Genomic DNA, 15448 nt, shown 5'->3' with positions numbered 1-15448 from the left:
TTCCCATTGTTGATATTTTTGTGTCAGTTCTTTGCTATTCTGACTTATGTTTTAGCATTAAGTAATGTGGTAATTTGAATGAGATATTCGCTATAGTCTTGGGCAGTGGTTCTCAACCTTCCTAATGCTGCAACCTTTTAATACAGTTCCAAATGTTGTGGTGACCCCCCAACCATTAAATTATTTCATTGCTACTTCGTAACTATTTTGCTACTGTAATGAACCATAAATAACTGATGTGCGGCCCCAAGGGTTGTGACCCACAGGCAGAGAAACACTGGTCTTGGGCATCTGACTATGTGGGGAGACTTAAGAGTATGGCTTTGTTGGAGGATTTATGTCACTGGAGGTGGGCTTTGAGAGTTTAAAGACGCCTACCATCCTGAATTGGCTCTTTCTGCTTCCTGCTTGTAGTTCAGGATGTGAGCTCTCTAGCTGTTCCTTATGAAGGCCACTGCAGCCTGAGTCCTGCCCTGATGGACTCTTACCTCTCTAGAACTATAAAGCCAAATAAACCTTTCTTTCTCTAGACCTTGGCCATGGCATTTGTGCTAGTCAGATTCCGTCAGCTCGACATCACTAGAGTCATGTGGGAAGCAGGAACCTCAGTTGAGAAGCTCTACCCCACAAGCCTGTGGATCGTTTTCTTAGTTAATGATTAACGTGGGAGGGCACAGATCCCTGGAGGGTAGGCAGTTCTGGAGAGTATAAAAAAGCAGGGCGATCAAGCCCGGAGGAATAAGCCAGGAAGTAGCCTTCCTCCATGGTCTCTGCTTTAGTTCCTGCTTCAGGGTCCTTCCTTGAGTTTGTGACCTGAATTCCTCAGTGACGGAGTGTGACCTGAGAGTTGTAAGAGGAAATAAACCCTTTCCTTCCCAAGTTGCTTTTGATCATAGCGTTTTATCACAGCAACAGAAAGCCTAACTAAGTGTTTTCTTATCACAGTAATAAAAAAGGACTACACACAAGTAGACTTTCCTTTAAATATAGGAATAATTCAGTCTGTACCCACAAATTGGTTTGTCTTCCCATCCGCTTTGTTCTTCTCTTAGTCGTCCTCATTTTGGAAATCAGCTAAGCTCCAAACTGGTCTTTGCTTTTATTTTTATTTTTATACTCCAGAGTCAATCTGTTAGTAAATGCCTTCAGTTCTTCCTCCAAAACAAATCCTGAATGTCTGTCTCTCCACACCACCTCCCTGTATATGTGTGAATGTCTGTCTGCATTCGCCCATGTTTGTCATAGCTGACTTCTGCTAGCCCTCCCTGGACCTCTAGGGACACTTGAAGTCATACTCAGATGTGCAGCCTTGCTCACAAAATCCTGCATGATGTGCTCAGCCCCTTCTCTGAGCAGGTCCCTTATGTTTCCCCCTCCACTCCTCTGCCTCCGTTCTCTCATATTTAAGTGGCCCAAGATTAAACTAGTTCTTCATTCCACCAGGGTACTGGTGTTTTGTTTAGAAGACTCCTTGCCATTCAGAACTCAGCCTAGATGTTATGTCTACATTGGCAACTTAACCCACATCCTTGTGGGGTTGCAGCTTTGCATGGCATGTAACTGCATGATATTGTCCTATATGGATATTTGCTTCTCTCATGCAATGTATGATCCACAAGAACAATGGTCTTCGGTCTCCACATCCATAGGACATAGGACAGTCTAAGCACGCACCTCACACACACTCATATTCTTCCTACCAAAGCATGTCTGCTTCTGTGGCCTTTGAAGAAGCATGGGCATTAATAGTGGACAGTCCTGTCACCCATTCCTCTGCCAGGAAGTCTGTAGCCTCTCTCCTCTGACTGTTGCTGAGCCTGCTCTTGGGTCTGCCTGGCGGCATCTCTCTCCCCTTCCTGGGAACTTGTTTCCTCATTAGGGGAGATTGGCAGTCTGCTCTCGTCTTTAAAGCCAGGTTCTTCATGGACTGACTATATTTTGATTTTTGAGAACTCTACAACTTTTTCCCCCCTGAAAATCTGTTCTTTCTCTTTTTTACAACTTTTCTTTTATTATTTCTTAGACTTTTAAAAAAACTTCATTGCTTTTAAGAATGCCAGTTCCAGAGTTCAGTTAAGAGTTCATACTGGGGTTGGGGATTTAGCTCAGTGGTAAGGCCCTGGGTTCGGTCCTCAGCCCCAGAAAACAAAAACAAAAAAAAGAGTTCATGCTGCTCTTTCATAGAACCTGCGTTCAGTTCCCTGCACCCATATTGTGCAGCTCCCCATATGTTAACTCCAGTTCCAGGGGACCGGTCATCCTCATCTGGCCTCCACATACGGGGAGGGAAGGGAAGGGAGAGAATTCTTTAAAAATAAGTAATGCCAGTTATTCACAGTCCCTCCCCTCACCTATGCCTTGCCGGTTTTCTCTCCAGGCAGATCTGTCTTTAGGCGTCTTTTCTGTAAGTGTATTTTTGTCCGTCATGTATCTAGAGCGTACTTGCCTCCTTCAGCATTCCAACTTGCTTCTGGTTAGTTCCGTACCGGGAGTGTGCTCCATGGCACCATGATTATTTTATTTCATTTGTTACCTGGATGTCCCTGTGTTCACTTTTCTCCTTTCATTTCCTTAAAAAGTCAAAGCACTGTTGTCTAAAATTTTCTTTCAAAGGGAATGCTCATGTTTTTTGCATCCTGTAGTTGGGTTGTTTTGGTTTTTTTCATGATAAATTTTTGAGTGGGCCTGGTGTTTTTCTTTCAGCATTGTCTGGGAAGCCAAAGTAGATTGTAGTTCCCATGCGTTTGTAACAGACTTTGGGAATGTTAACTCAGAAACACAGTAGCATGTTAATGAATTTTCCTAGGATTCAGTTCAGATATTTTTAAAAAATTCTCTAGACAGCATTATTGAATTCTTAGCTGCATTTAGCAACTTAATAAATTGCACTGATGCCAGTATAATACAAAAGCCCTTCCTTGTATTGACTTAGCAGATGAACTGGCTTAGAATTATGTTAGACATGAAAAGGTAGTGGCTTGCCAGTGTGGCCAGGAGGAGCCTATGTCTGGTAGACCATAAAAAAAAAGGGTTTTGTTTTATCATCAAGTACATGAAATGCCATCTGGAGACTTAGTAACAACTTTCCCTTCATAGGTAAAATTAGGGTTTAGGATAATTTAGAGTCTTAAATTTCATTACAGCCTTTCTGATTTGCCCTTGGCAGTTTAACTTTATAACATTTAGGTCAGTGTTTTACTGAAGCAGATCGCTTCTGAGACTCTTCATAGTGCTTACAGAAAGGCTAAGGTAGGCCCTAAGGATGAAGATAAGCACAGAAAGTCATTTCTTGACCACTAAAGTGAAGCCAGCTGTCTTTCTGCGGCCCTGTGTTCTTCTTGTCTTTTTAATATACAGAAAAATGATTATTTTCAGGATGATTTGATTATCTGTCTCATTCTTAAAGTAGACTCTGTATTAACCAATAGCCGTCACCTTACACATACTGGCATGAGACAGGATTTGGCCCGGCTGTGATCACCACTGTTGTGAGAAAACCGCAGTTTTCTGTTCTTTGGTCAGACCTCAGACATGCTCTAGAAAATGGTCTGATGGCGAGTGGTGTGTGCCACCATGATTTCCTGTGTTATGTTTGAGTGCTTAGTGTAGCCTGATGCTTGCTCCACAGGTCTGTGGCTGGCAGTGACCAGCAGTCAAGCAGGAACCAGAAACCCACAAACCGTTCTCTTTCTTCCTTTTCTCCTCTATCTCTTTATAGTTATTAGTTGTGGTTTGTTGTTGAGACAAGGTCCCATGAGTCCAGGCTGTCATCAAACTGGCTTTGTAGCCCAGGCCCCCACCTCCATCTCCCAAATGCTGGAGTTATCAGAGTGTATTACTGCACCTGGCTCTACAGGATCTTTACTTATTCTTTATTATGTTATCTACTGTGTTCAGTTTCACCAGGTAGTACTGACTAGCTTGAATTCACTGTGTAGACCAGAATGGCCTTGAACACAGAGATCCTCCTGCCTCTGCCTCTTAGGTGCTGGGATTAAAGGTATGTGCCACCATACCTGGCAAGAATATTCCTTAAAATAGGCAATTTAAGGTGTGTTAAGTGTTGTGAATCTTGCTTAAAGGATGGATTTTCCTTTCTTTCTTTCTTTCTTCCTTTCTTTTTTTTTTTTAGCTTTTTAAGACAAGGTTTCTCCGTATAGCCCTAGCTGCCTTGGAACTTGCTTTGAAGATGAGGCTGGCCTTGAACTCAAATCCTCCCTCCACTCCTGGAGTGGTCTAAAGTTGGGCACCATTATATGTGGTTCTAAAGATGGATTTTAAGAAAGTCGTTGTCCTGGATAATTAGTGTGATGTATTTTTTTTTTCATTTGCTCAGTTTTTTTGTTGTTGTTTTGTTTTTTGTTTTTTTAAATATGGTTCTGAATATTCACGAAAGTAATCTGGTATTTTACAATAAAAAGTTAAGTGTACTTCCTTAGTTTAAAGTGTTATAAATAAGTGGGACTGTGCTAATATCTCTGAATAGGCTTTTTTTTTTTTTTTTTTTTTTAATTATGCTACCAGGAAATCCTGTTTCCTGGAAGTGTAAGGAGAGAATGTGAGAGGGGAAAGGTCAGGACGGGCATAGAGATGGCTTTGAACAAAGTCATCAGCTGCTCTAGGTAAGTGGGACATTCTCGCTTCCTGGAACTCTATTTAAAAACGCAATGACCTTTAAGAAAAAGAGAGAACTAAACAGTTTTATCTTTTTTTGGCGCGCGTGCGTGCGTGCGTGCGTGCGTGCGTGCGTGCGTGCGTGTGTGTGTGTACATGGAGGTACCTACCCTGATTCTTTCCCTTATTCCCATGAGACAGGGTCTTTCAGTGAACCTGGAGATAGGCTGCCAACTAAAAGCCTCCAGCCATCCTGTCTTTGCCCTGCACGCAGCACTGTGGCTAAAAGCACGCGCATGACCACATCTGCTTTTTGTTGAGGGTCTGGGAATGAAAGCTCAGGTCCTTATGCTTGTGCCCCAAATACTCTTATTTACTGAGCTAACTCCCCGGGCCCATAGTTTCCATTTCAAAAAGATTTTATATGTCTCCTCTGTGTGTAAGTGTGTGTGCAGGTGCCCACGGGTGATGGAATAAGGCATTAGATCCTCTGGGAGAGCAGCCTGGCCTCCTAACTGCTGAGTCTTATCTCAGTTGTTTCCATCCGTAGATCTCTACAGTATAAACTATCCGTAACCCTCTCTTCATTGTTTGGATACTTCCATTCTGAACTGGGTAGGTGTTAGAAGTCATCATCGTCATCATCAGTGAAGCGCATCAGAAGCTTTATTTTAGGGGACAGAGATGGCCCAGCAGGTACCACTTTCCATGCAAGCATCCTAGGAGCCCAGCGACAGAACTTAAGAGTTCGTTCTTCTCGTCCTGGCTGGTTTTATGTCAACTTGGCACAAAGAGACGAGAGAACCTCAATTGAGAAAACGCCTCCCTCAGAGCAGCCTATAGGCAAGCCTGTGGAGCATTGATTGATTGATGATTGATATGCAGGGCCCAGCCCATGACGGGCAGGGCCATCCATTGGCAAGCAGTCCTGCAGTGTTTAAGACAAGCCAGGGGGAGCAGGCAGTGAGCAGCATTCCTCCATGACCTCTGCTCCCATCCCTGCTTCTGGATTCCTGTCTTATGTTCCTGCCCTCCCTTCCCTCAGTGATGGCTGAGAGTTCTAGGGTGAAATATACCCTTCCTTGCCAATGTTGCTTTTGATCATGGTACTTACCACATCAGTAGAAATCCTAACTCAGGGATCTAACAGCTTCTTCTGGCCTTTCTGGGTACCTGCACATGCATGCACGCATGCGCGCGCGCGCGCGCACACACACACACACACACACACACACACACACACCCATGGCTATTAACCCCTTAGTGGATATATCATTTTCACATATATTTTTTCCATTCCACAGGCTGCTTAGTCTGTTGACAGGGTCCTTTGAGGAACATGAATTCTTAAAGTTTGATGTATTCCTGTCTTCTTTCACTTGGTTCTCTGTGCTTTGGTATCATACCTAGCAAATTCCAAAACCTATTGTCCCGAGTCTTTTACTAGGATGTCTTGTAGAAGTTGTGAGTTATGGTCATTTAGGTCTGTGATTTGTGTTTGCTTACTTAGGTCTGTTTTAAGTTTCATTCTTTTACATGTGTGTATGTGGCCTTCCCAGCACTGTTGTTAAGTAAATTATCGTTGGCCATGTACATGAGGGCTCATTCTGGGTTCTGTTCCTTTTGTCTGTGTGTCTGTCTTTATGATGGTAGTGAACTGTTTTGATTATCGTAGTGTTCAGTACATTACGAAATTGGAAACTCCGAGTCTTCCAGTCTTGTTCTTTTTAAAGGTTGGTTTTGGTTGTTGAGGGTTCCTTAAAATCTCAGGAGTTTTGTTTTTGTTTTATTTTCCTGCTTCTAAAAAAAATTGTTGGGATTTTCATGGGGATTTCGTTAAGTAAGTGGTGTTCAGTGTGGAGCAATCTCTTCTGTTCGAGTCTTCGTCCTGCAATGTTTTCTGGTTCTCAGTGTGTACCTTGTCACTTCCTAGGTTCATTTTATCCCCCAGTTTTTATTTTTTTTGGGGGGGGGTGCTATTGTAAATGGGATTGTTTTCTGTGGCCCCTTGCTCCCGTATGAGAACACTACCTCACTGTGCTGCAGGTGTGCTGGCTTCCCTAGTTTGGCAGATTTGTAGTAGAATCTTGAGGGTCATGTCGTCTGTGAATATATTGTTACCTGTTTCTTTCCAATTTGGGAAGTTTTAAAGTGATTTTTAATGATGTGAACAGTACTTATTTTTATTGTTGGCTGAAAATAGTCTGTTAAGTTATAGAATATGGGTCACAGATATGGTAGGAGGACCCACATAATTACATACTTATAGAAATGGGAGCAAACATCAAAATGCCAATGATCAACGTGTATCTAGTTGGTAAGTATGAGTTATTTTTATTTCATTCTTACTGTTTCTCTGTATTGACAAAACATATGTTGTTATTAAAGCAATTCAGCCCAGTTGTAACTTTTAATGATTTAGTTATTCAAGTTATGTCTGGTTCCAGTGTCTGCCATGCAGTATGTAGAGTTTCCATCCCTCTCTTATCCTCTCTTGGCTGACATGAGCACTCTTCCTGGGGTTTCAGGCTAAATTCTCCAACCCCAAGATTGAAAGAGGCCAGGTGACAATCAAGTGGCCTCGTGGCTCCCAGCTTTCTCTGTTCCACTTTGGTACTGCCAGCAGCTGCCCTTACCAGAGTCATGGAGAACACACCAGAGGCTTAACCAGGGTTCACAAGGACTTACTCAGCTGCATGGTTTCCAAAGTTTATGACTGAGAAGAATGGTAGTCATAGAAATTCCTAGCTTTTGATTCTAGATCCCATTTTTACTGAGACTGCTAATAACTAAAAACAGACTCATTTTTCATAGTTCAACTTCTCAAGAGACCGAAGTGATCCACCCAGGTTCCTTCAGCAGCCAGATGACTTGGCACAGACAGTAGCTCTTGCTGGAGAGAAGGACATCGTCTTAGAAGGGCTTGGGGTGACTAGTAGATGGTTCATGGAGTCCTTTAAAGTGTGTTTGACATAAAGGAAATAGTCAGGGTGAGAAGTTGGCTTTAGGAGAGATTAGAACCATAGCACACATTAAAGTCAAAGCACTTGTAATATATTTAGGTGGGAATGAGAAAGCTGCTAAAACCAGAGATAAGGGTTTCCGTGGTTCTTGGCTCGTTAGTCTCATCTTTAATATGGCCTGGATATGATGAAACTCACCTTGAGAGCACAACTTAAAAGTCACTTCTACTGGAAGAAGCAGCCTGCGTCCTGCAAAACCCAGCACACAAGCCCAGTGCCTTTCCTATGCACCAGCAGTGAGCATGTTAAGAAGGAAATTGGGAAAGACTAAGCAAGAATAAGACTGATCAACTAGGTGAGAGACTAGACAGTAAATGTTGAGCCACGACCAGGAGGGGGTTGAGCACGCTTCCCGTCAGCCTGATGACCTGTGCTCAGTCCCTGGAACTTACATGGGGGAAGGAGAGAACTAACACACAAAGTTGTTTGCTCATCTCCACATGTGTGTAAGTGCACGCATACACACACAAACACACACACACACACCACCCTCAAATGTAATTTTTAAAAAATGCAAACATTGAAGCAAAGTAAGCCAGACCTAGAAAAATAATCATCACATGTTGTTAATACATGAAGTCTAGATTTAACAGTGTGTGCCACAGTACAAATAGAGCAAGTCCAACAAGGAGTTATGATCGTAAGTAGATGTGCATTGCACATTGGACCTAATTTTATAAAACAAATGCTTTTGTACATAAAGGGACATAGAGTAGTAGTGGGTGAAATTGGGGCAGGGAAGATGGCTCAGTGGGTAAATTGTCATCCAACAGTAGGTACCTGAGTTTGAATCCCTAGCATCCACGTAAAAAGCACTGCTGCTGCTGGTGGTGGTGGTGGTGGTGGTGGTGGTGGTGGTGGTGGTGGTGGTGGTGGTGGTGGTGGTGGTGGTGGTGGTGGTGGTGGTGTGCCTGTGGCCCAGTACTGGGAGACAGGTAGAGGATCTGGGACCCACAGGCTGACCTTGCTTAGTCAGCAAGCCCCAGGTTCATTGAGAGACTATTCCAAACTAAAGTGGAAGGTGATGGAGGAGACACCCAGCGCTGACTCTGAGCTAACTCTACAGTCAAGCACACAATTCTCACTACCCGCCCGTCTCCCTGGCCAAGTGTGGGATGTGGGTGCCTTCATTTCCCCGCCTTCATTAATGTATAGATCACTCAGAGATGACTATAGCTCAGTGGTGGGAGTATTAGCCTAGCATGCGTGGGGTTATAATATAATGTATATTATGTAAATATTAAATAAACTCTCAAGACTTAAACTATACCCGACATCAAATAGGCACAACAGATAACACTGTAACATTCATTCCAACAGCTGCAAAATAATGTCTTTGTAGCTGGTCTTTGGCTACTTTGTGGGTTCTTCTTTCTCCCACTCTTCTCCACCCTTTTCCTCCCTTTCAAGCCCCTAACACTAGATAGGAAGAAAAAAGGATGGGGGGCGGGGGTGAAAGGGGTAGACTACCCCCTGCTGATTAGGGGTGTCAAGTTCCTGTCATGATACCTAATTTCTTCTCATTTCTTTGTGCATGACTACTTAACAAACTGAAACCAACCAATAACTACCATCACCACCACTCTCAAGGCCCTAGCATTTATAGACCCTCTGAAAAGTCCCCAGAATCCCAAACATCACACAATCACAGAAACTATCTGCAGCTGGCAAAATCATGCCGCTGCTAGAGCATGAAGCAAATCATAGTCAGCTGCTGTGGACAGTCTGAAGCAGCCCCACATCCCGTGCCTGGGATTAAAATGAAAACATAGTCCTATAATTTTTCTGGGATTTTCAGAGAAACCAAAATTCTGACTACAAATCTTCTCATATTTCTTCATATTTGGAGTAGCATAGTGACCAACTTATTTTGTTTTTCAGGTGATGATTTTTCTTTGATTCAACAAGAAATATTTATGGTTAAAGAATGTAAACATTGCAACATCGTAGCCTACTTTGGGAGCTATCTCAGGTAAAATATAAGTGTCATCGTTTGATCTATTTTTCATTTCCTCTTTCCCATTGCTCTCCCTTCCTCTTGTGTAAATGCTATCGTGTATGTGCATTTTGAAAACATTGTCCAAATTTCTAAATCTGTTCTTGCCTTCTTCCTTCCCTGATATGTAAACATTAGCACCTCTGCGTGTATATGACTGTGCCTTGTCTGACAGCCTTAATGGAGCACTGTGAGCGATAACAGAAAACAGATCCTATCCTAACCTCCTCCAAACTGAAAGGAATCCGACCTGAGCGCTCCTGTGTGTGCTGAGGAAGGATTGCTCTGCCGTTTCCTGTTGTCTGTAGAGCGCCCTGACCCCCAGTGTGCTGAGTGTGGGAGCCAAGGGCCTGTAGAGTACACATTCAGCAGCTGGAGTTCCCTCAGCTAATTCTCTCTCTCTCACATTAGTAGGGAAAAGCTGTGGATCTGCATGGAGTACTGCGGTGGCGGCTCACTTCAAGACATCTATCACGGTACTGCTGCTGCGACTTTGTCTTAAGCCTACTCGGACCTTTAGTGACTGTTGTTTGACATTTCTACCTAACAAGGGCAGTGAGTGGTGTAGACTCAGTCTCTAACATCCTTTCCCATCCCCAGAGACAGGTGCAAAAACAGCAATTCTTAATGTCGTTCCTGATTGTTCAGCCAATTTTATTCGAGCCTGAACCAAGAGATCCATAAACACCTGTGCGGTATAAATTTTACTCTTTACCTGGTGCAGTGTATGTTCTTACCCCAAATGCTTCCGAGGCCAACCAGAAACATCCAGAGTTTAAGGCCAGTCAGGACTGAAAACCGGACTCCGCCTAGAAATGACATAAATGAAGGCAGTGCCGAGGAAGCTGCCTAAGCTTTGTTATCATAAAAGGAGTCAGCCGACAGAACTGTCAGGGCGGAGTTCATCACTCTAACAACTTCTGTTAGAAAAGAAAGCATATCTGTATGCTCGTAATTTAGACAGTTTGCTCAGCTGAACTTGCTCTTCTTCGTTACCCATTTTGTGAGGCCACAGGTTCAGTTTTTCTGTGGTTGGCAGCTTCTTGAACTGCTAAAATTTGTAAAAATAAATAAATAAATAAATAAATAAATAAATAAATAAATAACAAATATCTTTATGAAATATTTTTTCTTTATTTAATAAGACCTAAAATTCTTACATTGAAAGTCATCAGCGTCTGCTGATGTGGCTTCTGCAGGAGCCATGAAGATGTCAAAGCTGTGCTAGTCCAGTGCCATAGCTCGTGAAGCTCTAAGGTTTAGACTGTCAGGTGACCAGTGGCGAGTACCTAGCTGACCTAACAATGTGGCACGGCTGTGCATATGCTGGCGTGAGTGTTTCTCCTCAAAAATATGTATAGCAGTTGATCATGCTTAGGCTCTTGAATTTTTATTTTTATAAATATGCATAATATAAATGCATAGGAAAATGAGAGGATTATATGCCAAAATCCTAAGTGACTGCCTCTAAGGAGGGAAAAGTGGAGCTCAGAAGTAAATTCTGAGTTATGATAAACATATATTATTGTATCATTCAATTACAAACTTTAAAGTTGCCTAATTTTGTCACAATAAACAACCATAGCAAATAACAAAAAGTCTTGGCTACTCAGCCTCTATTTTTTTTTTTTTTTTAAGTACAGAGAGTACTGTGGTGTAGGCCGTCCCTTAAGAGCTTTAATGAGGGGGTTGGAGATTTAGCTCAGTGGTAGAGCGCTTGCCTAGCAAGCGCAAGGCCCTGGGTTCGGTCCCTACCTCTGGGCAAAAAAAAAAAAAGAGCTTTAATGAGAGCCTTTGTGGTGGTAGTGCACACCCATAGTCCCAGCATTTAGGAGGAAGAGGCATGAAGGTTGGGAGTTCAAGGATGTCCTTGATTATGTACGGGAATGATTCAGGGCCATCCTTAGCTACATTGGACCCTGTCTCAAAAGATAAAAACTTCCAATAAGCAGTAACCTTACTTTTAAAAAAGAAAGAAAACTACTTTATTCTCTTAGTATTTCATTATATATATGTGTGTGTGTGTGTGTGTGTGTGTGTGTGTGTGTGTGTGTGTATGTATAATATGTAGAGAGAGAAACTACCAGAATGAATATTTTTTCTCCACTTATTATTTTAAAGAAATATTAGTTAAATAGTAACATTTATATATCACTGAATTAAAATTATTTTCTAAGATTTTATTAAGTTATGATTTTTAGAAAAGTTTTTATTTAGATATAATTTTTGCCTATCTCTACTTTTATAAATGTGAGCCATTGAAAATATGGTGAATACAGCTGATGAATTTCACCACTTTTCCTTTTTATGCTAAAGAAGTGTTCTGAGACATTTTTATGAAATTTGTTTGCAATATTGGAGCAGGGTAGTGGTGGCTCAAACCTTTAATCCCAGCCCTCAGGAGGCAGAGGCAGGAGTTTTTCTGTGAGTTTGAGGCCAGCCTGGTTTACAGAGCTAGTTCTGGCACACTAAAGGCTACATAAAGAAACCCTGCCTTGGAAATCCAAAAATAAGGGCTGGAGGGATGGCTCAGCGGTTAAGAGTGGTTAAGGACTGCTCTTCTAGAGTCCTGAGTTCAATCCCCAGAAACCACATGGTGGCTCACAACCGTCTGTAATGGGATCCGATGCTCTCTTCTGGTGTGTCTGAAGATAGCAACAGTGTACTCATATAAAATAAATAAGTAAATAAATAAATAATAAACATAACAGAAAGGGTGGGAAAAATAAATCATTTTTAAAAAAAATCCAAAAATAAAATAAAAATAAAGCTTGATTATTTGTTTTTAGTTGAGTATAAGGAGTATTATTCCTTTAAGTACTACACTAAAAAGCACAGTAGTTTAAATTTTAAAAAAGTGTGCACATAGGCAGATCTCTTGTGAATTTGGTCTACAGCCTGATCTACCTAGCGGGTGGCAAGTTCCAGGCACCTACACATGTAATGAGACCTTAGTTCAGAAAGATAGTTGTGTGCGTGCATGTGCGTGTGTACATGTTCATGTGCATGCATGTACGTGTGTGCGTGTGCATGCAAAACAAAGTGGCATCGCTCCTTACATTACTATTTCATCAGTTTACTAAGAATCAAACTTGTTTGGGAGTTGGTATGATCAGTCGGAAATTAAACGAAGCTGAGGTATTTCCCCATGCAAAGATGTCGTGTCGCTCAAGTTTGGGTCTCAGCACTGGCAGGCAGCACTCCTATTTCCTCTCGTGTACATAAAGCACTGATTAGAAGCTCCTGATTGGATACTGACATAAGGATTTTATAGTTCATGTTAGAGGAAGATCTACTTTCCAGAAATAATCTGGTTACTTTTGACCTTTGGTAAGGTTCTGAATCAGGTCCCCCTATTCTGAGAGCTATGTGAAGAGTTGTACTAGAAAGATTACCTTGACTCCTGAAAGCGTATACTTTTCAGAGAGTGTCAGCACTCATTACAAATAAGAGGAAATGTTAAAGGTTCAGAGGATAAAGAAGTCATTAGACTAGTTTCCAAATGGCTACTTTTGTTTGTTTTTGTTTGTTTGTTTGTTTTATGTATGAGTACACTATAGCAGTCTTCAGACACACCAGAGGAAAACAATGGATTCCATTACAGATGGTTGTGAGCCACCATGTGGTTGCTGGGAATTGAACTCAGGACCCCTGAAAGAGCAGCCAGTGTTCTTAACCACTGAGCCATCTCTCCAGCCCCCAAATGGCTTCTTCTAACTAAGTTTTAAGGTTTTTATATTATCTTGTGTTGTGACTATGCACTGTTTTGTGTGCACATGCACTTCATATGCATGATCTCGGGGGTCAGGAATGTTCTGTATTAAGTAATTCACGAACAGGGTCAGCCATGCTTGACTGTGTGAGAACAGAGCTTACAGTCTTAGTTCTTTGTGGACCTGCCTGTGCCACTTGCATTAAGTTTTACACATAATGGACACTTTGCACTCTCACTATCCAGAGCTGTCTGGGAATAAATCTCTTATTTTCAGACTTGACTTTAAAATTCTCAGTGTATGTTTCATTTCTTAGCTATGCAAATGCTGTCTGCTCTTAGTCAGAAGGCATCCAAGGTACATGCAGAAGTTATATGCTGCTTTATCATTCTATAATGTTAGCCTCTAATGACAATATGTTGTTGTTGTTGTTCTTTTTCTCTAGTTACTGGACCACTATCTGAACTGCAAATAGCCTATGTCTGCAGAGAGACCTTACAGGTACCGTATTTGCTTAAGTGGCTAGAAAGGCCGTTTGACAGTTAGTGACTATAAAATGGGGTTCGTCCAAAAGCTGAAGAGTAGGACAGTGCTCTCCAGTTCAGCCTGGGTGCTCTAGTGTGTAAAGCTAGTTAGTGCTTCCCTCATGGGTGATTTGCAAGGATTTATTCAGGCAGATATTGAGCACACAATGGCACTGAAGTGTAGATGGCCCTGTGTGGTAGGGTACTTGGGTGGCACGAGCTGAGGAAAGCTATTCCTTGGCATTGTTTAATGTGAGTTGTCAGTTGTAAGGAGGTGTCTAACTTTCCCTTCAAGCTTCATGGGTGTGAACAGAGCATTCCTACAGAATTGGGCATTTGCCAGATGTTGTTCTGCGTGGCATTAATATAGGTCTTGATAGCAGAGTGTCCTTTTGTGAGTTCCGTCAGCATATGAAAGCACGCCTGTGCTTCTTCACTCCAGCGCCTGGGAGAAGTTTAATATACTAAGTGTATCTTCACTCCAGACTTGGCATCTCTATACTGCTTTTCCAGTTCTCTGAAAGATTACTCATTGCAAAAATTGGTGTTAACAATATTGTTCATCTGCTTTAAGGCTCGGAGAGGGGTCACAGCTGACGCTTACTGGGTGTTGCTTCCCCGACTGTGTAGTTTGTTTAGAAGTGAGATCAATGTTCTATGTAGTTCTATGTAGAGTATGTGCACCTATGTAGTTGTTATTTTAAAATGAACTAGATTGATCAGGTCCAGGAAATATTCTAGTCAGTTACCCAGTCATTCCCTTGTGCTGCAAGACATGCTGTTCCCAGTTTACGGTGAGACGAATGCAGGTAAACTCGCCTCTGTACCTGAGGTCATCTTTCGTGTCCATGGGGGATTGTTTCCAGGACCTCCAAGAGTACATATCTGTAGCTACACACCTTTCATATAAAATGGCAAAGCATCACACATAACCTCCCACCCGCCCCTTGATCATTGAGATCACCTGTAAATCATTTACAGTACATAGCTCATGCGCCATGAATGCTGCCTGAGTCATTGCGTTACTGCTGTTCAGGGATAACAAGGATGTCTGCATGTATATTAGTAGTAGATGTTTTTCTCAAATATTTTCAATCTTTGTTTGTTTAAATCCATGTATACAAGTGGGAGAAATGACTCGAAATGTATTTTTCCACAATACAAACCTAATAGAAATATATTGTGTTTAATAAAATATAAACCTAATCATGGGTTCATAGCAAAGAATCGACAAATTAGTTTTCTTTATATTTTAGTTTCTGAAGTTCATTGTTTTTCTAAGTAGCAAATAGGATGCTAAACCAAAGAGACAGATCAGCCCTTTGGATTTACAGTCAGGCCCAGTAGCTAGGGCCTGCTGTATGAGTCTAGTTCCCTGCGTGTGAAACAGAGCTTTCCACAGTGACCTCCCGGACCTCTTCCAGTTTTAACTTCCGAAAAGCTAATAGACTTCTACATTTGGTCAAAATGAAGTAACACAGAGTAGCAATCATAATACCACCCAAAACAGTACACGAAACTCAGCAAAATACATGAAACAGTGGTTTTCAAGAAACAAGACAGAAGGCCACGGCAGAC

The 15448-nt window shown here is 41.9% G+C and overlaps 1 protein-coding gene across 1 annotated transcript in view; it reads left to right on the top strand.

Moving 5' to 3' along the window:
* Map4k5 (mitogen-activated protein kinase kinase kinase kinase 5) overlaps positions 1-15448 on the top strand; it is a 92508-nt gene that overhangs the window by 28037 nt on the left and 49023 nt on the right. Inside the window, exons 3-5 of the mRNA XM_032907869.1 lie at positions 9519-9609; positions 10045-10109; positions 13792-13847. Coding sequence (XP_032763760.1) covers positions 9519-9609; positions 10045-10109; positions 13792-13847 — 212 coding nt within the window. The remainder of the gene's footprint in view (positions 1-9518; positions 9610-10044; positions 10110-13791; positions 13848-15448) is intronic.

This window comes from Rattus rattus, chromosome 7, assembly GCF_011064425.1.
Source record: "Rattus rattus isolate New Zealand chromosome 7, Rrattus_CSIRO_v1, whole genome shotgun sequence".
NCBI lineage: Eukaryota > Metazoa > Chordata > Mammalia > Rodentia > Muridae > Rattus > Rattus rattus.
This window is presented reverse-complemented; position numbering and strand designations above follow the sequence as displayed.